Genomic DNA, 26,159 nt, shown 5'->3' with positions numbered 1-26,159 from the left:
AGTGGATACAGCTGTAGGTAGGAGGAAGGGCAGTGTAGATACAAGTCTAATAGGTTATACTGGTAGTAAAATAACTGTGCCTAATAGGGTACAGAATGTGAGTGAGGCCAAACAGCAAAAATTAAGATGTTTGTACACTAATGCAAGGAGCCTAGGTAACAAAATGGAGGAACTAGAGTTACTGGTGCAGGAAGTGAAACCAGATATGATAGGTATAACAGAGACCTGGTGGAATAGTAGTCATGACTGGGCTACAGATATTGAAGGGTATGTGCTGTTTAGGAAAGACCGAAATAAAGGTAAAGGTGGTGGAGTAGCACTGTATATCAATGATGAGATAGAATGTAAAGAAATAAGAAGCGATGAAATGGATATGACTGAGTCTGTCTGGGCAACAATTAAATTGGGGAAGAAAACTATTAGAGCCTCCCCTGGGATAGTGCTTGGGGTGTGCTATAGACCGCCGGGATCTAATTTGGATATGGATAGAGCCCTTTTTAATGTTTTTAATAAAGTAAATACTAATGGAAACTGTGTGATCATGGGAGACTTTAACTTCCCAGATATAGACTAGAGGACGAGTGCTAGTAATAATAATAGGGCTCAGATTTTCCTAGATGTGATAGCTGATGGATTCCTTCAGCAAGTAGTTGCTGAACCGACTAGAGGGGATGCCATTTTAGATTTGGTCTTGGTGAGTAATGAGGACCTCATAGAGGAAATGGTTGTAGGGGATAATCTTGGCTCAAGTGATCATGAGCTAATTCAGTTCAAACTGAATGGAAGGATTAACAAAAATAAATCTGCAACTAGGGTTTTTGATTTCAAAAGGGCTGACTTTCAAAAATTAAGGAAATTAGTTAGGGAAGTGGATTGGACTGAAGAATTTATGGGTTTAAAGGTAGAGGAGGCCTGGGATTATTTTAAATTAAAGCTGCAGAAGCTATCGGAAGCCTGCATCCCAAGAAAGGGGAAAAAATTCATAGGCAGGAGTTGTAGACCAAGCTGGATGAGCAAGCATCTTAGAGAGGTAATTAAGAAAAAGCAGAAAGCATATAGGGAGTGGAAGAAGGGAGGGATCAGTAAGGAAAGCTACCTTATTGAGGTCAGAATATGTAGGGATAAAGTGAGACAGGCTAAAAATCAAGTAGAGTTGGACCTTGCAAAGGGAATTAAAACCAATAGTAAAAGGTTCTATAGTCATATAAATAGGAAGAAAACAAAGAAAGAAGTGGGACCGCTAAAAACTGAGGATGGAGTGGAGGTCAAGGATAATCTAGGCATGGCCCAATATCTAAACAAATACTTTGCCTCAGTCTTTAATAAGACTAAAGAGGATCTTAGGGATAATGGTAGCATGATAAATGGGAATGAGGATATGGAGGTAGACATCACCATATCTGAGGTAGAAGCGAAACTCAAACAGCTTAATGGGACTAAATCGGGGGGCCCAGATAATCTTCATCCAAGAATATTAAAAGAATTGGCACAAGAAATTGCAAGCCCATTAGCAAGAATTTTTAATGAATCTGTAAACTCAGGGGTTGTACCGTATGATTGGAGAATTGCTAACATAGTTCCTATTTTTAAGAAAGGGAAAAAAAGTGATCCAAGTAATTATAGGCCTGTTAGTTTGACATCTGTAGTATGCAAGGTCTTGGAAAAAATTTTGAAGGAGAAGGTAGTTAAGGACATTGAAGTCAATGGTAAATGGGACAAAATACAACATGGTTTTACAAAAGGTAGATCGTGCCAAACCAACCTGATCTCCTTCTTTGAGAGAGTAACAGATTTTTTAGATAAAGGAAACGCAGTGGATCTAATTTACTTAGATTTTAGTAAGGCGTTTGATACTGTGCCACATGGGGAATTATTAGTTAAATTGGATAAGATGGGCATCAATAGGAAAATTGAAAGGTGGATAGGGAATTGGTTAAAGGGGAGACTACAACGGGTCCTACTGAAAGGTGAACTGTCAAGTTGGAGGGAGGTTACCAGTGGAGTTCCTCAAGGATCAGTTTTGGGACCAATCTTATTTAATCTTTTTATTACTGACCTGGGCACAAAAAGTGGGAGTGTGCTAATAAAGTTTGCAGATGATACAAAGCTGGGAGGTATTGCTAATTTAGAGAAGGACAGGGATACCCTACAGGAGGATCTGGATGACCTTGTAAACTGGAGTAATAGGAATAGGATGAAATTTAATAGTGAGAAGTGTAAGGTCATGCATTTAGGGATTAATAACAAGAATTTTAGTTATAAGCTAGGGACGCATCAACTAGAAGTAACGGAGGAGGAAAAGGACCTTGGAGTATTGGTTGATCATAGGATGACTATGAGCTGCCAATGTGATATGGCTGTGAAAAAAGCTAATGTCGTCTTGGGATGCATCAGGAGAGGTATTTCCAGTAGGGATAAGGAGGTTTTAGTACCGTTATATAAGGCACTGGTGAGACCTCACCTGGAATACTGTGTGCAGTTCTGGTCTCCCATGTTTAAGAAGGATGAATTCAAACTGGAACAGGTACAGAGAAGGGCTACTAGGATGATCCGAGGAATGGAAAACTTGTCTTATGAAAGGAGACTCAGGGAGCTTGGCTTGTTTAGCCTAACTAAAAGAAGGTTGAGGGGAGACATGATTGCTCTCTATAAATATATCAGAGGGATAAATACCAGAGAGGGAGAGGAATTATTTAAACTCAGTACCAATGTGGACACAAGAACAAATGGATATAAACTGGCCACTAGGAAATTTAGATTAGAAATTAGACGAAGGTTTCTAACCATCAGAGGAGTGAAGTTTTGGAATAGCCTTCCGAGGGAAGTAGTGGGGGCAAAAGATCTATCTTGCTTTAAGATTAAACTCGATAAGTTTATGGAGGAGATGGTATGATGGGATAACATGGTTTTGGTAATTAAATATTCTTGGTAAATAGGCCCAATGGCCTGTGATGGGTTTTTAGATGGGGTAAGATCCAAGTTACCCGGGAAAGAATTTTCTGTAGTATCTGGCTGATGAATCTTGCCCATATGCTCAGGGTTTAGCTGATCGCCATATTTGGGGTCGGGAAGGAATTTTCCTCCAGGGCAGATTGGAAGGCCCTGGAGGTTTTTCGCCTTCCTCTGTAGCATGGGGCACGGGTCACTTGCTGGAGGATTCTCTGCTCCTTGAGGTCTTCAAACTACAATTTGAGGACTTCAATAGCACAGATATAGGTGTGAGGTCTTTTTTAGGAGTGGTGGGTGAAATTCTATGGCCTGCATTGTGCAGGAGGTCAGACTAGATGATCATAATGGTCCCTTCTGACCTAAATATCTATGAATCATTTATACATTTTAATTCTGGTTTTATGGACCCATGTTGAGATTCCTCGCACTTTCACTGAGGTATTTGTATGGGCCAATACCATGTGCGGGCCGGAGTATTTTGGCTGAAGTACCCTGGGGTTATGTATCCTTACCATAACGTGATCTCCCTCCTGCATGTCCGCCCAAGACGGGGTTTCTGGAGGGTCCTGGGCTGCTTGTCGATCTTGGACAGTTAGTTTTAGGGGTTGTAAGACTTAATTTAAATGTTTGATATATTCCCGTACAGTGTCAGAGACCAGGGGGAGGGGAGCCGGGACTACACATCCTTCACTCAGCGACATGGTCATTCCAGTAATGAGTTCGAAGGGCAAAATTCCTGTGCTGGCAGTAGGGCTTGCCCTCATAGAAAGAAGGGCAGTGGGTAGTTGTGCTACCCAGTTGGTTCCTTGAAATAGTAAAGCCTTTGTGGGTTTTTTTAAAGTTTGGTTTGCTCATTCTACCAGTCCAGAACTCTCAGGGCAGTATGGACAGTGGAATTTCTGTTTGGTGCTTAGGGCAGCGCAGACCTCCTTCATGATTCGTCCTGTAAAATGCGTTCCTTGAGCTGAGTCTATTGAACAGGGTAGGCCCCATCGGGGGCAAAATTCGTTGGCCATTGGCCACTGTTCCTGCATCATTCTTAGAGGTGGGGAAGGCTTCAATCCATCGAGTAAAGTGATTAATTAGAACCAAGCAATATTTTTTTTTCCTTTGGTAGGTAGCAAGGGACCTATAAAATCAATTTGAATTTTTTGCGTAGGGCCCATGGGTCGAGGCTGATGTCTCATGGCTATTTTAAGCTTTTTGCCTTCATTACATTTAGCGCATACAAGGCATAGTCACTTATGTCCGCTGTCATTTTGGGCCACCACCACTTTCCCTTTATGTGGTGCAGCATAGCTTTTTGGGTTTGGATGTGTTGGCAGGTGGTAGAGATCACAAAGGTGAGATATAATTGCTCTTGAAGCCACAAACTGTTGGTCCTTTGTAACCCAGGTATTGTTTTGTCAATTTTGCATTCTCAATCCATATCCATTTTTTCTTTTTAGGACATTGTTCTTGCAATTCAGGTAAAGAAATTTGTTTCAGGTCAGAAATTTGGGTGGCTGCTACTTGAAAATTGTCCTGAGGCATTGTGGCAGCCTTTTTGGCCGCCTCGTCTGTGGCTGCATTTGCAAGGGAAAGAGGGTCATTGTTTCTGGTATGTGCCTTGATTTTAACTACAGCCACTTCAGATTGCAATAAATTTGCAATATACCCCCCCCCCATTTTTAAGAGGGGTACCAAATGAAGTGAGGTATCCCCTGTTAGTCTAGGACTTTAAGTAATTATGAACCACCCCGAAAGCTTAGCGGCTGTCCGTGTAAATAGTTACATTGTGATCTTTAGCCAAAAGGCAGGCTTGCATTAGGGCCATTAATTTTGCTACTTGGGCTGAACAAGATTGTGGCAAGGGACCCAAGCGAAGGCACGTACCTGACAGATTGCAGATTGCCCAGCTGTTGTAAGGTTGGCCGTTAACATAGTATTGGGATTTATTGACAAAACAAAATTAGAAAAAGGTAGTGGTTGTTTAGATACAACTTGGTCTTTGACCACAGTATTTTTAGAAGGAGATCATTTATGGGGTTCCCCTGTTGGCATTAAGGTAGCAGAATTAAAAAGATTTGAGTGTGCAGTTGTAATGTGTGGTCTTAAAAGGGTGCATTCCCACTTGGACCATCTGGCTGAGGTGATTTTTGAAAATTGGCCCCCATTCAGGAATTTATGCACTGCATGTGGCACAAAGATTGTGTGAGGAGCCCCAGAGACTAGAGGGGCTGTGACTGTTACGGTCCAAGAAGCTGCCTCCACAGCTTGGAGACAGTGATTAAAGGCTAGAGCTACCGAATCAAGACGACTGGAGAAGTAGGCCACAGGGCGGTGCCTGTCTCTGTGGTTTTGAGTGAGCACGGCAACAGCCTGGCCATCCTGTACATGTGTCCGAAGCTTAAATGGTACTGAGGGGTGGGGGAACCCAAGTGCAGAGGCAGAAAGAAGGGCTATTTTAAGTTTAGTTAAGCAGTGGTTATGCTCTGGTGACAAAGAAATGAGGTCTGAGGAGGCTTGAGCCCCTCTAAGGAGGTCATTAGGAGATTGTGCTAGGGTGGAAAAAGATGGGACATATTGTCTGCAAAAATTTAGGAGACCCATTAGTTTTAGTAGCTTACACACCGTTGTGGGTCATGGGGCTGCAGCAATTGCAATTCGATGGTCTGAGGTGAGGGTTTTTGAGTCCTGGGAGACTGTATAGCCCAGATATTGAACCGTAGATAAAGCTACATGGGCTTTTTGAGGATTAACTTTTAGGCTTGCATTTGCCAAGGCGTGAAGTAGAAGTTGGAGGGCACATGAGTGATTAGAGGCCATGGAGGATGCAAGCAGTAAATTATTCACATATTGTAAACACACAGAGTTGGCAGCAACCCAATTTACTGAGGAAAGAGCCTTAGCCATAACTTGATGAAAAAGGGTGGGGGCATTGTGAAATCCTTGGGGCAGGCAGGCCCAACTGTACTGGGTGGGGCCAAAGGTGAATGCAAACCAGGGCTGTGATTCTGGATGCACGGGAAGGCTCCAGAAACCGTTAGCAATGTCTAACACAATAAATATACATTAAGAAGGATTAAGGCCCAAGAGGGCCGCTGATGGGTCGGCAACAACAGGGGCAAGTTTGTCTGCATGTTGGTTAACAGTACGGTAATTAATGATAAGGTGCCAGGAGCCATTAGGTTTTTTTAATTGGCCAGATGCGGGAGTTGGTGGGGGAGGAACAGGGAACCAGCATGCCTTGCTGAAGTAGAGAGTAAGTAATATCACCTACTGTGTTCATGGCCTCAGATTTGAGAGGGTATTGCTTGGTAGGTGGAGGAGTTGGCCGGTGACCTGGATGAGTGGGCTGAGATGAGCAGGCACCAAACCGCAAGACATCTTATTTTTCGTCCACACTGAGGGAAATCTGGAATCTAAGTCTTGAAAAGGATTAGATGTACCCCAAGTAAGAGCCACAGATTTAGCAGTTGCAACAGAAGAGAGGGACGTATCATTGCGGAGGGGGATGGTATGAGTACGCATAAGTTTATTAGTAAATGAAACTGTACTCTGAGCGAGGTTAAGAGTTGCTGCAAGGTCACAGAGGGCGTTTATGCCCAGAATAGTCCCCCCTGTATTTGGAGCTACATAAAAAGACTGAGTCCAAAAGAATAGATTAGATTTTACAAGAACAGGATAGCTTTTGTAAGCCATGAGTTGTGCACCTCCTATCCCTGAAATAGTAATATACAGTTTAGTAGTGAGGAGGGGGAGGTCAGTAATGGAAACAGATGCTCCCGTGTCCACAAGAATTGTGCATGGCTGGCCCCTTATTTATGCATGTAAGTGTGGCCTTGAGCGGTTTGTTTGCATATGTCTGACAGGCAAGGCGGCCGCTGAATCTTAGTGGGTCATAGCATTTAAAAGCCTGGCCATTTCCTTTTTATTCAGGTGCGAGTAAGGGTTGGCAGTTGGTTGGGACACCGGGTGGGGCTGGTTACCCAGGGTTATTCGGCTTGGGCACCTGGCTGCCCAATGCCCGGTCTCCCTGCACACAAAACAATGGGAGGTAGGGGGGATAGTAGGGGCAGGACCAGGACCAGGTCGGAAGGATAGTGAAGTACTGTGGGGATTTGGCTGGCCATGATGAGGCTTTTGGACTTTACGTTTGCAGTTTTTTTTTGGTGTGTCCGGGACACCCACAGTTCTTCTTCGAGTGATTGCTCATGTGTATTCCACAATAGATATGCATGCTCTCTACATGCACCAGTGCTGGAAGTTTTTCCCCTAGAAGTACCCATGGGGGGGGGGAGCGCCCCCCGCGACCCCTGGAGTGGCGCCTGCCTGGCGCAGTATAAGGGGAGCTGCGTGCTCTCCCCACCCTCAGTTCCTTCTTGCCGCCAGTGAATGTGCGTCAGAACTGCTCTGCTCCAGCTTTGCTGTAGCTCGTCCCCAGAACTGTTTGTTCGTTCAGTGTTAGTACGTGTAGATAGTTGTTTAGTTAGTTTAGTCAATGAGCCCGGGCCGGGGCATGCCCTGCGCCCCGGGTTTAAGTCGTGTGGCTCTTGTAGGTGTTCTATGCCAAGAAGTGACCCGCACACAGACTGTTTGCACTGTTTGGGAGAAACCTATATCAGCGAAAGGTGCAAGATTTGCAAGTCGTTTAAGCCTCGGACCAAAAGAGAAAGGGATATTAGGCTCCGGGCCATCCTGATGGAGTGGGCACTGACCCCGATTCCAACACGCCGCTCCGAACCGGTACCTGGCACCGCGGCGTCAGTACGCAGTGACCCTCCGGTGCCATCGACCAATCGGCACCACTCCCCCTCCGCGGGGCGCACCAAGAGGGCCAGGAAGACGACTCCTTCACAGTGGCACTGAGGAAAGTCTGGGACAGAGGCTAGGCCCATGTCAGACCGTCCTTGATCCCCACCAAGCCCCAGGCCTCCGACTCACGTTGAGCGGAGTAGCTCGGCCCCTTCGGAACAGGCCTGTCCGGATACCATCCATGCCTGAAGCCCTGCAGGCGGCCCGGAACATTGTGTCCATGCCAGTGCCTGGAGCACTGCTGATGTCGGGCCCATGCTCCAGAGGCAAGCCACCGCTGGGATCTCTACAGTCGCCTCCAGCCCAGTACCGGTCTCAGTCGAGGGAACGTTCCCAACGCTGCCCAGCGACTGCTTGGGGCAGAGTCCATGTGGATCGCCTTCGATGCCAACGAGACTGTCTGGCTGGGTTCCATCCGTCCGGGACTCCCGGCACCGCTCATCCTCAAGGAGCAAATATTGATGGTACCGCAGTGGGCGTCGCCAACTATACTTGTCTTGGAGAGGACACCGCAGTCAGTCATGGCATGGTTGTCGATGCCGTTCCCGCTCAGACTCCCGCTCCAAGTCCCCGCCAAGACATCGCAGCCCCGGGCGTCGATTGCCGGCATCTCACCGGCGCAAGTCCGTCCACCAAGGCCGTTCGGGAGCAGCTGTTACCATCGGTACCGATCCTCCATGTTGAGATCACGGTCCCATGGCCGTCATAGATCCTGGCACCGCTGCTCTTTCCGGTCCAGTGATAGCAGCAGATCTTACGCCAACCTGGTCTCCAGTTGTAGCCGTCCCTCGATGGGCCAGGCCAGCCAACCTGAACAGCTGGCCCTGACGGTGCCACAGCAGGTGCAGCGGCACCGAGCGTTGTGGCCGGCCCAATGGTACCAGTGGGCACCGTGGCCTCCGGCGCAGCCCCTGGTGGGAGCCTGCTTGGTGGCCGGAGCTTCGGAGGCACCGTCAGCCTCCCTCTCCAGACCCACAAGAAAGGAGTCAGTGGGACATACGTCCTCAGCACTGTGCTCGGAGTCCAACCAGGTGGTCGACCCGCTGGTGCCGGACGACACCCAGAGCACTGCACTGGCCTCCTCGCCCCACCCGGAGGAGGCGATTGTGGCCCCTCCATCCTGCAGGAGGACTTCAGGGTCCACCAAGAAGTCTTAGAGGGTGGAATCAAGCCTCCACCTCCAAGCAGAGGAGTGGCATCAAGCCCTCAGACTCCCTGTTTAACATGCTGTCCCTGTTGGCACCGGGTAGGGTGGCCTTGCCTCTCCATGAAGGGGTGGCTAAGATTTCAAATGCCCTGTGGTAAACACCGGCCTCGTTGACCCCCATCTCTGAAAAGGCAGAACACAAGTACTTTGTACCCACTAAAGGGCATGAGTACTTGTATACCCACCCGGCACCCAACTCCCTGGTGGTCGAATCGGTCAACCACAGGGAACAACAGGGTCAGCCAGCCTTGACCCCAAAGAACAAAGACTCTCTTAGACTGGACTCTTTTGGAAGGAAAATATTTTAGTCTTCGGGTTTCCAGTTATTTGTGGCAAACCATCAGGCTCTCCTGGGCAGGTACGAATTCAATCTGTGGGGCTCCCTGCCCAAGTTTGAGGACTCCCTCCAGGAGTGCGATAGGAAGGAGTTCAAAGCGCTAGTGGAGGAAGGGGCAGCGGCCGCTAGGGCATCCCTGAAGGCAGCCTTGGATGCCACGGCCACACTATCAGTGGCCTCCGTGGTGTGCATGAGACGGGCGTCATGGCTCCTGCTCTCTGGGCTGTCCAGTGAGGCATGCAGGATCTCCCGTTTGATGGGAAAGCTCTGTTTGTGGCAGGGACAGATACAAGGCTGCATGGCATGAAAGACTCCTGCACGACCCTCCAGACTCTGGGCCTCTATGTCCCAGCTCCAGCAAAACCTAAGTTCAAGCCGCAGCAGACTCCTGCCCAGGCCGCCCTCCCGAAGTATGAGGCCACCGATAAGAAGCAGCGGGACTATAAGAGAAGCCCTCAGAGGCAGTCTTGGCCTACCCCCCAGCCTGGGTCCTCCAAGTGCAAGCAGGTGGGGAAAAGGCATTTTTGATGGGATGCTCGGGGGCACCCTGCCAGTCCTCACCAGAGATCCAATAAAGCTCCCCTTATCCAATCGGTTGTGTGCCTTCCTCCTGGAATGGTTGTGTCTAACCTTGGACCGATGGGCTCTCAACACCATCTCCCAGGGTTACACCCTCCAGTTTATTTCCTCCACACCCCGCCCTGCCCCCATCCCTCTTGGGGGACCCCTCACACGAACCTCTGCTTAAGCAGGAGTTGGGGTGACTCCTAGGACTAGGAGCAATAGAGGCGGTGCCCGAGGAGTTCATGGGCAAGGGGTATTACTCCCGTTATTTCCTTATCATGAAGGCCAAAGGGGGGCTCAGGCCCATCCTGGACCTGCGAGGTCTGAACCAGTACATGGTGAAACTCAAGTTCCTCATGGTCTCCCTGGCCTCCATCATCCCCTCCCTGGATTCTGGGGACTGGTACACTTCCCTCGATCTACAGGATGCATACTTCCACATCCATATATTTGAGGGGCACAGGCTCTTCCTCCGTTCCGTGGTGGGACAGAATCATTAACCAATTCACGGTCCTCCCATTTGGTCTGTCCACTGCCCCCAGGGTGTTTACAAAATGCATGTCAGTGGTAGTGGCCTACAGCGGGAGGTCCAGATTTCCCTATCCGGACAATTGGCTTGTCAAGAGCACCTCCCGGTCGCAGGTGAGGGATCACGCGGCGCTCCTTCTGTCCACGTGCATCACCTTAGGCCTGTTGGTAAACAATACCCAGTCCACATTAATCCCAGTCCAACTCAGAGTTTATCGGGGTGCTCCTGGACTCAGTGTCAGCCCGGGACTCTCTCCTGCCAGACAGATTCGAGACCCTGAAAGGTCTCATCGACTCAGTCACAAGGTTCCCAGTGACAACAGCCAGGGTTTGCCTGCAACCCTTGTGTCACATGTCGGCATGCCCCTCCAGCTCTGGTTTTCTCGCAGTTCTCCCAGGCCACAGACAGGATGGACAAGGTCTTCACCATGCCGGACTCTGGGATTGACCATCCCCGCTCGCACCTGGAGGGCAAGGTAGTCCGGGTCCTCACGGAAAACAAGGCCTCAATGTTCTATATCAACAGGCAAGGCGGGGCCCGATCCTCTGCCACGAAGCCCTTAGGCTGTGGGACTTCTGTACAGCCCATGACATCCACCTGAAGGCCTTCCACCTACCTGGTGCCCAGAACGAAAGAGCGGATCGCTTGAGCGGGGACTTCCTCGCAACACGAGTGGTCTTTCCACCTGGAAGTGGCCCACTGGCTCTTCTGAAGGTGGGGAACTTCCCAGGTGGACCTATTCGTGACTTGGCAGAACCGGCGATGCCCCCGGTTCTGCTCAAGGGGGGGGCCTGGCGAGGGGCGCTATCTCCAATGCTTTTATCTTGTCCTGGTCAGGCCGGCTTCTCTACACCTTCCCCCGTTCCCTCTAGTTAGCAGGGTCCTGGAGAAGATAACGGACAAGGTCCGGGTCCTCCTGATTGCCCAGGCGTGGTCCAGGCAACATTGGTACGGGACCCTCATGGGCTTTGCAGTAGCTCCGCCATGGCCATTGCTGCTCCTCCCGGACCTGTTGTCTCAGGACCAGGGCCGCCTCCTCCATCCCAACCTAGCAACGCTTCACCTCACAGTGTGGCTGCTCAGTGTTTAGGCGGAGAGGAAAGGATGTGTTCAGAACAGGTTCAGCGTTTAGGTTGGATATTAGGAAAAACTTTTTCACTAGGAGGGTCGTGAAACACTGGAATGCGTTACCTAGGGAAGTGGTGGAATCATAGAATCATAGAATATCAGGGTTGGAAGGGACCTCAGAAAATCATCTAGTCCAACCCCCTGCTCAAAGCAGGACCAATCCCCAATTAAATCATCCCAGCCAGGGCTTTGTCAAGCCTGACCTTAAAAACTTCTAAGGAAGGAGATTCTACCACCTCCCTAGGTCTCCTTCCTTAGAAGTTTTTAAGGTCAGGCTTGGCAAAGCCCTGGCTGGGATGATTTAGTTGGGGATTGGTCCTGCTTTGAGCAGGGAGTTGGACTAGCTGGCCTCCTGAGGTCCCTTCCAACCCTGATATTCTATGATTCAGCACGTCCTCTTGGAATGTAGACGGCCCTCCACTTGCCGCGCTTATTTGGCGAAGTGGTCCCGTTTCTTGAGGTGGGCAGAGGACCAGGGTGTCTCCCTGGTGGCCACCCTGATACAGGTTATCCTTGATTACCTCCTCCACCTGAGGGCCCAGGGCCTGACGCCCTAGTCAGTCAAGCTGCACCTGGCAGCCATATCGGCCTTCCATCCGCTGGTGCACGGTATTTTCCCATGCTATGACTGGCCAGTTCCTTAAGGGTTTGGATAGTCTTTTTCCATATTCTAGACCCCTGGTCCCACAGTGGGACCTAAACCTGGTGTTGGCTCGTCTCACGGGGCCCCCGTTTGAACCACTGGCCACGTGCTCCTGGTCTCATCTCTCGTGGAAGATGGCCTTCCTGGTTGCAATCACGTTGGCCAGGCGAGTCTCAGAGCTCAGGGCCCTGACTTCCGAGCTGCTGTACACGGTCCTTAATAAGGAGAAGGTCCAGCTCCTCCCACACCCCGCGTTCTTCCCGAAGGTGGTCTCTGCCTACTACATGGGTCAGGACATTTTTCTACTGGTCCTCTGCCCCAAGCCTCACGCGTCCAGTGAGGAGCACTGTCTCCACACGCTTGATGTGCAGTGGGCTCTGGCTTTCTACCTCGAGCAGACCAAGCTGTTCAGAAAGTCCTTGCGAGTGTTCGTCGCCTCGGCTGAGTGTGCAAGGGGCCAGCTGATTTCCACTCAGCGGCTTTCCAATCAGATCACTTCATGCATCCGCTCCTGTTATGAGCTGATGGGTGTCCCCCCACCACCCACTGTGAGGGCACACTTGACTCAAGCGCAGGCTTCGTCGGCTGCCTTCGTGGCCCACATTCCCATTCAGAACATTTGTAGGACGACCACGTGGTCTTTGGTTCACACGTTCACCTCCCACTAAGCGATCATCCCCCAAACCAGGGATGATGCTGGGTTCGGCAGGGCTGTTCTCTGTCCTGGGAACTTGTGAACTTCTACCCACCTCCAACAGATATAGCTTGGAATCACCTATTGTGGAATACACATGAGCAATCACTTGAGGAAGAAAAGACAGTTACCTTTTCCGTAACTGGCATTCTTTGAGATATGTTGCTTATGTCTATTCCACATCCCACCCTCCTTTCCCTCTGTCAGAGTTTTCTGACAAGAAGGAACTGAGGGTGGGGGCAGTGCACAGCTCCTCTTACACTGCGCCAGAGAGGTGCCACTCCAGGGGTAGCTGTGGGCGCCCCCCCCCCCCCCCCGCCCCACAGGTACTGCTAGGGGAAAAACTTCTGGTACCGGTGCATGTGGTGAGCACGTACACCTATTGTGAAATATACATGAGCAACACATCTCGAAGAGCACCAGTTACGGAAAAGGTAACTGTCCTTTTATAGCAAATTACATTATTTTTTGCTGTTACCACAGCACAGCGAGCAGACTTGCTTTTTATTTTTTTAGCTTGTTTGGCTTTGCATTTAGAGGCCCACATACAGATGGATTTATAATTAGAGCCTGGGTTCACTCCCAAATTAAGGGTTTTTTGCAGGTGGGAGTTAAAACCATTTTTTAACATTTTTAGAAACAGCTGATTAGGATTTTTTGGGGTTTGCAATGCCTGCATTGCTGGAATAGATTTTTTTCTTTTTTTATAATATTGAGCCGCAGGCTCGTTCTTGCCTTGTACGCAGCCCACTATTAGTCCCCAATTACCGGCTCCGTTCCCCAAGGCTTCTTGGATGGCTTCCTTAAACTCAGTGGAAGCGCGGGTCATATTATTTTCAGATTCAAATTTAACTGAGGCTCAAACATCCTTTTATAGGGAGCTTGGCCCATGATAGATTGGGACATTTAGCTTTTAAGATATAAAGATCCTGGGATGTTACATATAGGTGGTAACCATTTGGCTTTTTTTTTTTTTTTAAAGAATATTAAATTTTGGTCTTTGCACTTTAGATCGGTGAGATCTTTCAGTAAGCCCCTCATTTCCTCTGTGCTGAGAGGAGTGTACTTATAAGTATTATGGGCCACTCTGTTTTCACCTGTCCCTGACCACCAAGTGGTCACTATGAGAGGGGCCAAGGGAGCACTGGCACTTAATTCTGGGTTAAAAGGTGGAGGAGGTGGAGGAGGGGGCCAGTTATCTCGATCTTCCCCCATGTGTGCTAGGTTCCAATTCTGAATTTGTTTTTCAAGGTGTTTTTAATTAATTTTATTTTGGTCTTTATCAGTATCGCCGCCTAAACCAATGTCAGTGAAATTACCCTTTTGTTGTATGCTAGCAACAATACGGCGTGCAGAAGAGCTGGTTTCTTTTAGTTTTGCTCTTAGAACCTTGTTTTCTGCTTCAAGTTCACTTAGCTTGTGTTGGAAATCTGCCTTTTGATTCAGCTCCGCTGTAAGAGCCTTTTGGAGTATTTCCAACTCTCGTAATTTCCTTTCATATTTGCAATACATTATTACAATCCCCTTCTTTAATTTTCCTTTTGTTTGACCAGACCACCACAACACGCTGTCCATCATACTCATACCCTCACTTCATCCATTTTTTGCCATTGTTTTTTGAACCTTTTCAGTTTCCCTTTTATAAAATCAATGAGTCTCCCTCCTGTAGAGGGCATCACTGATGTTCCCCGGGGCCAGTCAATGAGCCTCCCTCCTGCAGAGGATATCATTGGTGCTCCCTGGGGCACGCCAGTGAGTTCCCGTCCCACAGAGGGAATCGTTGATGCATCCTGGGGCAACTTATACAACATTGTATCCCACTTAAGCGGTGCTTAAGGGGAGACCGACTGAGCACACCCTTGTACTCAGTCTGCTGCAGCACACGCCCTGGTGCTCAGTATCTGGCAATGCAGCCTTCTCCTCCAGCGATCCCTGCACCCCAAAAACTTGGCCACAAACACAGTCCCTTTCAGTCCTCTTGTCTGTGCGTCCTATATTTGGTTTGTATTAAGAAGGGGTGTGAAGGGGTATCTTGGGGAGTCCCAAACCAAGGTGCACTCTAGAGGTGGTAAGTAAAAGGGTCCTCACCTCTGTCCCTGGTTGTGAGAAACGCTCAGAGGATTCCCGATCACATCCTGCTCACTGCGCCAAAGGCAAAAAGATTTTTTTCCCCAAGAATCAGGCAAGCACAGACAATACTGAAGGAGGATTTATTCATGGCACCGGGAAGTCTGGTAAACAGCTTCAAAAATATGGTGCCACAGTGGCCAGTTATATACATTTTCTTATTAATTCATTTGCATTTATTTGTACATACAGAGACAGATATAGTTACAAGTAAAGAGAGAGCTCTTAACAAAGATAATAATAGGAACAGTACATATGTATAGAGGTCATCCTGTTACATCAAGTATCTATGGCTACCTTGCGGGGGGGGGGGGATATGGGAGGAGGGGGAGGGGGTGGGGAAGAGGCGGGGTGGGAGGGTAAGGATGAGTGCTTACAGATATCCCTGCGCCCTGTGGGAGGTCATCATTGTCCTTTCTTACCGATAAGCTGAGTTACTGGGTGGACATTTGAATATCTGAGTTATCAATTATTGACAGAAGCCATTGTCCTTGGGCCTCTGAAGCATTTCTGCTTGATCTGTGGTTTCTGCCTTAGCTGTTAGCTAAATTTAACTCTTGCTTGACACTCTTAATAACCTGTTTGAGATGCTTGCTCATCCAGCTTTGGTCTTCAACTCTTTGCTGTGAATTTTTTCCCCTTGGTTGGGATGCAGATGATAGATCCTGTAACTTTGACTCCACGCCACCTCCACATTCAGATCCTTGAGTTCTTCAGTCCAGTCCACTTCCCTAACTAATTCCCCTAATTTTTTTTAAATTTGCCTTTTGAAATTAAGGACAATAGTTGCAGATCTATTTTTGTTTCTCCTTCCATTTGGTTTAAACTGAATTAGCTCACGATCACTCGAACCAAGGTTGTCCCCTACAGCCAGTTATTTTATGAGCTCCTCACTACTCACCAATACCAAATCTAAGGCTTTGTCTACACTACACACCTTTTAGCAACATGGCTGTGCTGCTGCTGTTGTGCCACTAAAAGGTACACAATGTAGCTGCTGTTTGTCAGCGGGAGAGAGCTCTGCTGCTGACAAAAGATTTCCACTCCCAACAAGTGATAGTAGCTTTGTCGGCAGCAGAGTACTCCTGCCAGCAAAGCACTGTTTGCAAAACTTTGTCGTTCGGGGGTGTATGTGTTTGTTTTTTTCACACCCCTGAACGGCAAAAGTTTTGTTGTTCAGTTTCCAGTGTAAACAAAGCCTAAAAGGGCATCACCACTTGTTGGTTCAGCGACTGTTTGGAGAAGAAGTCTGTCAGCTATCACATCCTGGAAAATCTCGGCCCTACTATTATTAGTTGTACTTGTCTTCCAGTCTATATCTGGGAAGTTAGTCTCCCATAATCACACAATTTCCAGTAGTATTTATTTAATTTAAAAAGGTCTCTGTCCATATCTAGATTGGATTCTGGGGGTCTGTAGCCAATACCAAGCTCTGTTCCAGGGGAACCTCTGGGAGATTTCTTCCCCAAAATGATTTGGATACAAACAGACTGTATTTTATCCATTCCGTCACTTCTGATTTCTTTAGTCTCCCTCATCATTATTATACAATGCTATTCCACCACCTTTACCTTTATTTCTGTGTTTCCTTAACAACACATACCCTTCAATCCCTGTACTACAGTCATGATGACTGTTCCACCATGTTTCTGTTATCCCTAGAATATCTAGTTTCACTTCCTGCACCAGTAGTTCTAGTTTCTCCATTCTGTTACCCAGGCTCCTTGCATTGGTATCATCTTAATTGTTTCTGCTTGGTTTTGCCCAGATTCCTCACCTGATTAAGCACAGTCATTCTTTTGCCAATATCGCCTGCTTGGCTGTTAGCTACACTGGTATTGGCACTATCTTTCCTCTTAATATCCATTCTTCTATCCTTTCTCCATTGCTGTGTTTTCTCTTTCTTGATTTTCCTCCCGGCCAATATTGGAATTGGGCTTGGCGATTACATGAGTCTTCCCCCGTAAGGATTCTGTTTGGATTTTCTTAAAGTACAGAGTCATGATGACGACTTGATAAATCTTGGTTTCTTGCAGCCACTTGGCACATATTGTGTCCAGCATTTGTGTGCACACCCTTTCCACATTTTTAGTACTGCTTTGTAGACATAGGATGAGGAATATTACCTTAACCAGTATCTGCCTTGAAAATTCCTCTTCCATTAGTGATCTAGTAATTAATAAAATAAATGAATATTTGACATAGCACAAAGGTGTGATACAGCGTGAAGTCCACATATTTGAATCCTATTTGTCTGGAAACATTTCCTGCAAGTAAGAATTTCTACCCTTTGGCTTTTGGTAGGTTGTCCTATGTTTAGCTACTAGCTAACCAACTGCTTTCTTTTCATGAGTTGTACAGTTGCTAAAGAATACACCCCATTCTTTATTGAAATGACACTTTTCTGGGTTCTATTTTATTACTTTACACTCATGGCTCAGATGTTGATGAGAAAAGCATGCAGTTTACTAGGATTTCCCAGTTAAAATAATCTCTGGCTTCTTTCCGCACCCCTAGATTACAAGAGAAGCATGTGAAGGATGAACAGATTGAACATTGGAAGAAGATAGTAAAAACTCAAGAGGAGCTGAAAGATCTCCTTAACAAGGTCAGACCTTCTCCCATGGATGCGTACTCTTTTCACTTCCTTCTCTTACAAATGCACTGGAAAAAGTTATTAGGACTTAAAGGAGAAACTGATTTCAGAAACTGATTACCATCATTACATTTAATGTTTATGTGAAAAGGAACTAGACCTGGAGAAATAACAAAATTTTATCTGGATTTTATCAAGGAGGGCAGCAACACTATTCATAAATGAATAATAATGCTTTTTTGGTCCACAAGGAGAAGTTGTGTTGTGCCAGGCAAGCCCCAGGGAAACTATATTAATTTTATTAAGCTGGGGCTTTCCTAACACTGAAGGACACTTTTTTTCTCTTCTGAGAACCTCACAGTCTAAAGACAAACAAGTAAGCAGAGGCCAGGGAAAGTAGGCAGTTTATATAGACGTCGCCTTGATTCACTGTAACCATCATGGCAGAAGTGACTGTTTAAGGGTGACTTAAATATGGATGGGATAGGGACCTTCCAGATGAGTACAAGAAGCCTGTATAAAGAAAACAGGACCCCCTGGAAGAAGGTACAACAATGATTGTGCCAATAGCTGACACACATGGACAAGACTGTAAATACGTATGGAGTGGAGAGGATGGAGACAGTGCAAAGTAATATGTAAAAGCAAACCAGCTCTTCCTTGAAAGCATCACTGTAATGACCACTTCTGTTGGAAATGCTTATCGCAGATTATGGTTTGTGATGGGATTAATTTGCAATTGTTTACAAAGTCACCTTAAATATCTTAAGGTAAATAAAAAGATGTTTAGTCATTTGGAAACATACAGCATTGAAACACTTGAAGATTTAGTGCAGATTAACTGTTACAGGTGATGCTGCTATCCCTCTAGAGAAAGCGCATAGAGTTCTGGCACCTTTCCTACCCTCAACGGTTCCACTCTGTATGCTTTGCCAGAGGACAGTAATAGTTTATACTGTGCATGTTAGTCAGAAAATCTCTAGAAATATAGGATTGATGGTTCTTACTGTTGTGCCCTGTGAGGTGCAATTTGACATAAGCAACATCCCTTATAATAAGGGGGGAAGTGCCGCCAGTGGTGTGACTGTTTTTGAGGCAGAATTCTTATTTTCACTGTAAATGTTACAAAATCTCCCTTTTTTCCCCTTCCCTCTTCCCAGATGGTGAATTTAAAAGAGAAGATTAAAGAGCTCCATCAGCAGTATAAGGAGGCATCTGAAGTAAAACCACCTCGGGATATTACTGCAGAGTTCCTTGTGAAAAGCAAACACCGAGATCTTACTGCTCTCTGCAAGGTAAGGAATGCCATAAATACAAGGGTTTCAGTCTACAAACTTTTGTCTTTAAAATCTGAACGACAACCTGATTATGTAAAATTGTGTCAGGTACACTTTTGAAGAACTGCCTGTGTGAAACTGCTCTGAAATGTTCACGTGCATGTTCCCTTTGTTAGAGCTTCTGGAAAGTGATAATGGGACTGCATGAGCTCCTGTCACAACATAAACGTGTTGAGGAATTAGTCCAGTTTTAGATCACAGTTCAGCTTTGGCACTGTTGGACACTGTCCAAAACAGGCATCCAACTACTGTGCATGTTGAGATGGCAGTCTGGAAAGAAAAAGTTCATGTTCGAAGAGATTTGTTTCCTGTAAGGCCAAAATGTCAGTGATTGATAAATACGAAAGAAACTTGCAGAGGTTGCGAGAGGCTCACCTGCCTGAATATGGCTCCATTTATGCCAGATTGGCTCTTTAAGCTTGATGAGTGATTTGTCCTTTGGTGCTCCCTGCTTGGGCCTAGGAATTGGATTCCTCCAGTTTTGCTCCTCTATAGAATCCAAATACTTGTGAAGCAGCCTGAGTGCTCTTTAGATCCAGTCATTGACATCCTCCTGGCTCAATACATTGTGGGACTACAGGACCTCTGACCAGGCAACAGAATGCTCCCTCGGCTTATGTTTGGAATCATCTTGTAAGTAGCACCAGGAGTAATCGTGAATGAGTCTGAAGGCCTTGAAACTGAGGTGCATTAGATCTAGACTTGAGAACTGAGGTGGTTCCCCTGATTCCATTAATTCCAGAGTAGTCCTTGGATCCAAACTGTCTGTCCTACTTCAAACTGTGTCTGTCCTACTTCATCAGCATCTGGTGTGAGAACCAGTGAGCAGTCCCCGTCACTTCTCTCATTTAGATTTTAGACATATTCTTAACTCCCTTTCAGTCTTTTCCTGAAGGGAAGCTTAGATTTAATACCTTTAGGGCACACCTCCAAATCCATCACAGATGAAGTTATGGGAAACTTTATTGTTTCCCAAATCTCAGAAAATAGGCTCCCCATCTTATTCATAGAACTTTAAAAACCTTCCCCCTGGCTTTTCTCGTACTCTGTGGAGTTTAATCTGTTCAAGTTCCCACAATTACCAGTTTGATTGTGTTCCATAGTATATTAGCTCTTGTGCCCTCCTCTTCCTCAGTTTAGGGAGTCAGGGTCAAGAGGATAATCAAGAAACCAGGGTAATGTTACTCCTCCACTTCCTATAATTAGTCTTATGCTTTTCTCCTAGATTTGTCCCCCCACTCCTGTGGGTTAGGGAAGAGTTGCTGGAAATAGATACTGATGAGAGGGGTGATAGTAATCTTGAGGATGCCCTTTTCCTTTAGGACAGGTTTCAGAGTAGCAGCCATGTTAGTCTGTATTCGCAAAAAGAAAAGGAGTACTTATGGCACCTTAGAGACTAACAAATTTATTTGAGCATAAGCTTTCGTGAGCTACAGTATCTGATGAAGTGAGCTGTAGCTCACAAAAGCTTATGCTCAAATAAATTTGTTAGTCTCTAAGGTGCCACAAGTACTTCTTTTCCTTTAGGGTACAGCTCATCCTTCAACCTCTACAGAAGAGAGTACTTCATTTCCGCTTAAGTATTTTCAATAGCTGCTGTTCAGTGTGGTAGAGACTTTGGACTGATAAGTGTCAAGAAAGACTCATCGATATTTTAGGAACCCCATCACAAATGCAGAATTGCTTTATCAGTAAATGAGAAGCTAATGGTATGTGCCAAGATTATTTGGCATGCCTCTTAGTCCATTTCACCCATGGTGAACAAAACTGCCATCTTTGACATCCCACAACAGGTTAGAATATTTTCTTCTCCCACCCAGCTCCTGGATTGTTGGTAGTCTCAGCTACGGTAGTGAAATATAGTGCCAGGAGTTCTTCCCATCCTCCTCCCCAACCACTTTTCATGGGGCCTCTCTGAAAAGTTTGCTTTGGTAGGAACTTACCACCCACTGTGGCTGTCAGAAAAGTTCCTCAAATGCAAGAAGAAAAATTTTTAAATGTGTGGTTTTTTTCCCCCCTAATTCTGGAAAAGTGGCCTCAATTAGTAAGAGAGTGCAACAGTTTTGAAGAAAAGTCATAAGTCATCAAGGTCTTCTCATAGTGTGTATAACAGGAAAGAAAAATAAGTTAACAGCAGGGAGTAAACAGGGAAACTTCAACTTTGGATTGATCCCTGTCCTATGACCTTGACCTTTCCAAAGTCATCCTTTGTCAAACAGCTACTCTTCTAGAGCACTCTTCTGAGTCCCTATGCAATGTACATAAAAAAGGCAATAAGAGAAGGTGGTTGGTTTTTTGTTTTTTTTACATTAGGAAAAGGAGAAAGACGAAGGAAAGTGAAGGTCCTCTATTTAGTGTGGAAGGAGAGCTAATAACTGTTGATATCAAGAAATCTGAGGTGTTTATTACCAATTTTGCTTCAGTCATCACTAAAAAGGTTAATGGTGACCCAGATACTCAACATAATTAATATTAACACTAAGGGGGAAGGAATGCCAGCCAAAATAGGGAAAGAACCGGTTAAAAAATATTTAGATAAGTTAGATATATTCATGTCAGCAGGGCCTGATGAAGTTCATCCTAGGGTACTTAAGGAACTAGCTGAAGCAGTTACCTTTGAGAACTCATGGAGGATGGCTGAGGTCCCAGAGGACTGGAGAAGGGCAACCTATCTTTTTTTTTTTTTTTTTTTTTCCTTTTATGGGTGTGTGTGTGTGTGTGAAGAGGATCTGGGGAATTATAGACTGGTCAGCCTAACTTTGATACCTGGAAAGATGCTGGAACAAACTATTAAATCAATTTGTAAGCAGCTAGAGGACAATAGGTTATAAGGAATGGCCAGCATGGATTTGTCAAAAGCAAATCATGCCAAACCAACCTAATTTCCTTATTTGACAGAATTACTGGCCTAGTGGATAGGAGGGAAAGAGAGAGTAGACATGAAATATCTTATTTTTTATAAGGCTTTTGATACAGTCTATGTGTTTGATTTAAGGATGAGTGCCAGTTACTCCCCAGCAATGTATTTGTTCCCATATTGCATCCATTCACTGCTTCCAGTTCCAATATATTTTCTGACATCCCTTCATTAATGAACTTGCAAATACTTGGAAGGGCATATCTTTGTTCAACCATACTTTTATCCATATCCAACCCCCCCCCCCCACCCCATGATTGTAATGGATGCTTCAGATCTGGGCTGGAGAACCCATTTAGATCATATGACAGTATAGGATCTGTCTGTGAACAATGAAAGGATGAGATTGTATATAAATATATTAGAGCTAAGAGTGGTACTTCTTACCTCAGTGTTCCTTCCTCACTTGGCTTGCAGATATAGCTGTAATGTGTACCCTGAGGCTGGGAAAGTTTGATTTAGTTCAAAAGAATGGGAACTGATGAAAACAGAGGTACCAAATTGTTGTTTGAGGGCAAAACAGTAAGAGCTTTCCCCTCTGAAGCATAGATTTCCTTGTTGAGAGTTTGCAAGACTGTGTACTAATGCACCGATCTAGGTTTCTTATCATTGGCTCCCCATCACTGTATCACTTGAACACTGCTCTAGAACATTCAGTGGCCGGACCTAGCAGAGATGTAAGTTACTAAATGGAGACGCACTAGGAACATGGAAGATCTCACTTCAGTTCTAAGGAACAATCTGGGACTGCAAAATTCATTCCACACATGGATGAAAAAATTAACACGTGCCCTACTGACAGTGCTACAAGATCCAAATAACAAAACTGGTATTTTCACCAATTAGAATTACACAAGCTCCCTTTGGTCTTAGGTTCATGATAATACAGAGAAGTGGTGGCAGAGAAAAACATACAAGAAGCCTCTGAATCTCTTCTAATAAGAAGGTATACATTATTAAGGCTGGATGTCCTCAGTTCTTGAAGATGTAAATCAGTTCTTTTGGAGGCTAGGTTTCTTGTTCAGTAAAAAAATAGACTCTGCCCACATATCTACACCAGCGACACCATCACAGGACCTAACCAGATCAGCCACAAACCATCACCGGTTCATTCACCTGCACGTCCACCAATGTAATATACGCCATCATGTGCCAGCAATGCCCCTCTGCTATGTACATCGGCCAAACTGGACAGTCCCTACATAAAAGAATAAATGGACACAAATCAGATATTAGGAATGGCAATATACAAAAACCTGTAGGAGAACACTTCAGCCTCCCTGGACACACAATAGCAGATTTAAAGGTAGCCATCCTGCAGCAAAAAAACTTCAGGACCAGATGTCAACAAGAAACTGCTGAGCTTCAGTTCATTTGCAAATTTGGCACCATCCGCTCAGTATTAAACAGACTGTGACTGGTTCGCCAACTACAAAAGCAGTTTCTCCTCCCTTGGTGTTCACACCTCAACTGCTAGAAGAGGGCCTCATCCTCCCTGATTGAACTAACCTCGCTATCCCGAGCCTGATTCTTGCTTGCACATTTATGCCTGCCTCTGGAAATTTCCACTACATGCATCCGACAAAGTGGGTATTCACCCATGAAAGCTTATGCTCCAGTATGTCTGTTAGTCTATAAGGTGCCAAAGGACTCTTTGCCGCTTTTACAGATCCAGACTAACATGGCTACCCCTCTGATACTTGTTTTTACTGGTGGCACATATCTGCCCATTACCTCAATATTGGTGCACATAACAAAATTCATTCCACACATGGATGGAAAAAATTAGAGGGAACATTAGTCATAACTTCCAGCAATGAGTTCTTCCCCATCAGTTGATGCAGTATATTACTCAATAGCTGTCTATAAAGGTCTTCCTTTAAAATTCTGGTTTGAACTTGGGTATACTCCATGTGCTTTAGTATTTTCTATTTTGCTTTTACTTTGGAAATATCTCACTTTATACATTCAACAATGAAATAATTAAGTCTTTAATAAGGAAACAAGAATAGAAAATATATCACATCCGGTGTGGTTGAGTCCAGTTACTATGAGAACCATCTGGTATCTCATTCCACCAGAACTGTAATGGATTTTATCACATTCTCTGACCTGAGTGTTTGCTGACAATCCAGGAAAGTAGGATTTTGTGTTTTAAGGTATTTGTTTAATTGCAGAAATGGACGTCACAAGTGTGAAATGTGGCTGAACTAATAGTGCTTTTAGGATCCAGGGGCCTGATTCAGTGCCCATTGAAACACGTATGAGTGACTTCAATGAGAGATGGATCAAACCCCATTCTTACTGGGGCCTGTGTGCTCTACCATAATATAAACATTTAATAAAAAAAACTTTACTTTTCACAAGTTTGGAGAATCTAAATCTCATCCTTTGTGTTAAAATATTTTCCTTTTATGTGTTCATGGGGAAACTACAAAAATATGCATTGCGTTTGTGTGATCATTATTTGGCAGTAAGTTTACTATGGACACTTCATTGTCTCCTTGTTTTTTATTTAAAAACAAGAGAAATTTAAAGCTAGTACTTGACTGAATCTGTTTAACCTTTTATCAGGAGTATGATGAGTTGGCAGAAACACAAGGAAAGCTGGAAGAAAAGCTCCAAGAACTTGAAGCCAATCCACCAAGGTAAAAATAAAAAACCCACCACACACTAGCTGGAGAGCGATCAGGAAGGCTGGTGTTTCTCATTGCATTGATGTACTTGGGGTCAGGAAGGAATTTTCCTCCAGGTCACATTGGCAGAGGCTCTGGATTTTTTTTGCCTTCTTCTGCAGCATGGGGCACAGGTCACTTGTTGGTTTAAACTAAAGTAAATAGTGGATTCTCTGCAATGTGAAATCTTTTTTTAAATCATGATTTGAGAACATCAGTAAGTCAGCCAGAGTTTCTGGGTCTATTTCAGGAGTGGATGGGTGAGGTTCTGTGGCCTGCAAAGTGCAGGAGGTCAGACTGGATCAGTGGTTCTCAACCTTTCTAGACTACTGTACCCCTTTCAGGAGTCTGATTTGTCTTGCGTACCCCTAAGTTTTACCTCATTTTAAAACTACTTGCTTACAAAATCGACATAAAAATACAAAAGTATCACAGCACACTATTACTGAAAAATTGCTTACTTTCTAATTTTTACTGTATCATTATAAAATAAACTGGAATATAAATATCGTACTTACATTTCAGTGTATAGTAATATAGAGCAGAATAAACAAGTTGTATGAAATTTTAATTTGTAATGACTTCATTAGTGCTTTTTATGTAGCCTGCTGTAAAACTAAGCAAATGTCTAGATGAGTTGATGTACCTGCTGGAAGACCTCTGAGTACATGTACCCCTGGTTGAGAACCACTAGACTAGATGATCACGGTGGTTTCTGTAGTCAGATGTCTGACTGTGTGTGTTCTTCAGCTCTGCGAAGGCAGCTGGCACAGCAGATCTCGATCGAACACCTCCAATTATCGCAAGATCCGTTGAGATACGAAGGCACTAGGTTAGGTTTATTGCTGACAAAGTACAGTCCTAGCTCCCCGGATCATTGTCTACAGTTACACTAGCACATGTATGCCTGTGACAGTGGATGCAACTCAGTCAGTGATGAGACTTTCCACTATCCCCTAAGCTGGCCAAAGACACACTCTCTGAGTCTCCATTTTATACACCAATACAAGAGGCTGAGGGAGTTGGGCTTGCTTAGTCTGCAGAAGAGAAGAGTGAGGGGGGGGGATTTGATAGCAGCCTTCAACTACCCCAAGGGGGGTTCCAAAGAGGATGGAGCTCGGCTGTTCTCAGTGGTGGCAGATGACAGAACAAGGAGCAATGGTCTCAAGTTGCAGTGGGGCAGGTCTAGGTTGGATATTAGGAAACACTATTTCACTAGGAGGGTGGTGAAGCACTGGAATGGGTTCCCTAGGGAGGTGGTGGAATCTCCTTCCTTAGAGGTTTTTAAGGCCTGGCTTAACAAAGCCCTGGCTGGGATGAATTAATTGGGGTTGGCCCTGCTTTGAGCAGGGAGTTGGACTCTTCCAACCCTAATCTTCTATTACTCTAAGTTATGTATTACCATCCTCCTCTTCCCCCCCCCCCCCCCGCTCTCCCCCCCGACATGGCTAGTTGTCACCCATTACCTTGTACATGTTAGTTTGAGCAAAACATCTCTATCCATCATATTGTCATCCTGACCTTATCTTTGAGAGGTCAGCGTGTTCCTGTTATCTTTGTGTTGGTATGGAGATGTTGTGGAACCATCCTTCTGGAATGCGTTTGCACGAGTGTCCTGTGCCAAGCACTTCTCAGGAATATGTGCGTTTTTTGCAGTAC

At 45.5% G+C, this 26,159-nt stretch overlaps 1 protein-coding gene across 2 annotated transcripts in view; it reads left to right on the top strand.

Moving 5' to 3' along the window:
- Positions 1–26,159, top strand: part of KDM1A (lysine demethylase 1A) — a 183,317-nt gene that overhangs the window by 90,708 nt on the left and 66,450 nt on the right. For both annotated transcript variants that reach the window (XM_084652354.1, XM_084652353.1), the window contains 3 exons: positions 17,493–17,583; positions 18,732–18,866; positions 24,400–24,473. In XM_084652354.1, the coding sequence (XP_084508480.1) occupies positions 17,493–17,583; positions 18,732–18,866; positions 24,400–24,473 (300 nt within the window). The remainder of the gene's footprint in view (positions 1–17,492; positions 17,584–18,731; positions 18,867–24,399; positions 24,474–26,159) is intronic.

Source organism: Lepidochelys olivacea, assembly GCF_965140295.1.
Source record: "Lepidochelys olivacea isolate rLepOli2 genome assembly, chromosome: 19".
Classification (NCBI taxonomy): Eukaryota; Metazoa; Chordata; order Testudines; family Cheloniidae; genus Lepidochelys; species Lepidochelys olivacea.
The sequence above is the reverse complement of the archived record's forward strand: the minus strand, read 5'-3'. Positions and strand labels throughout refer to the sequence as shown.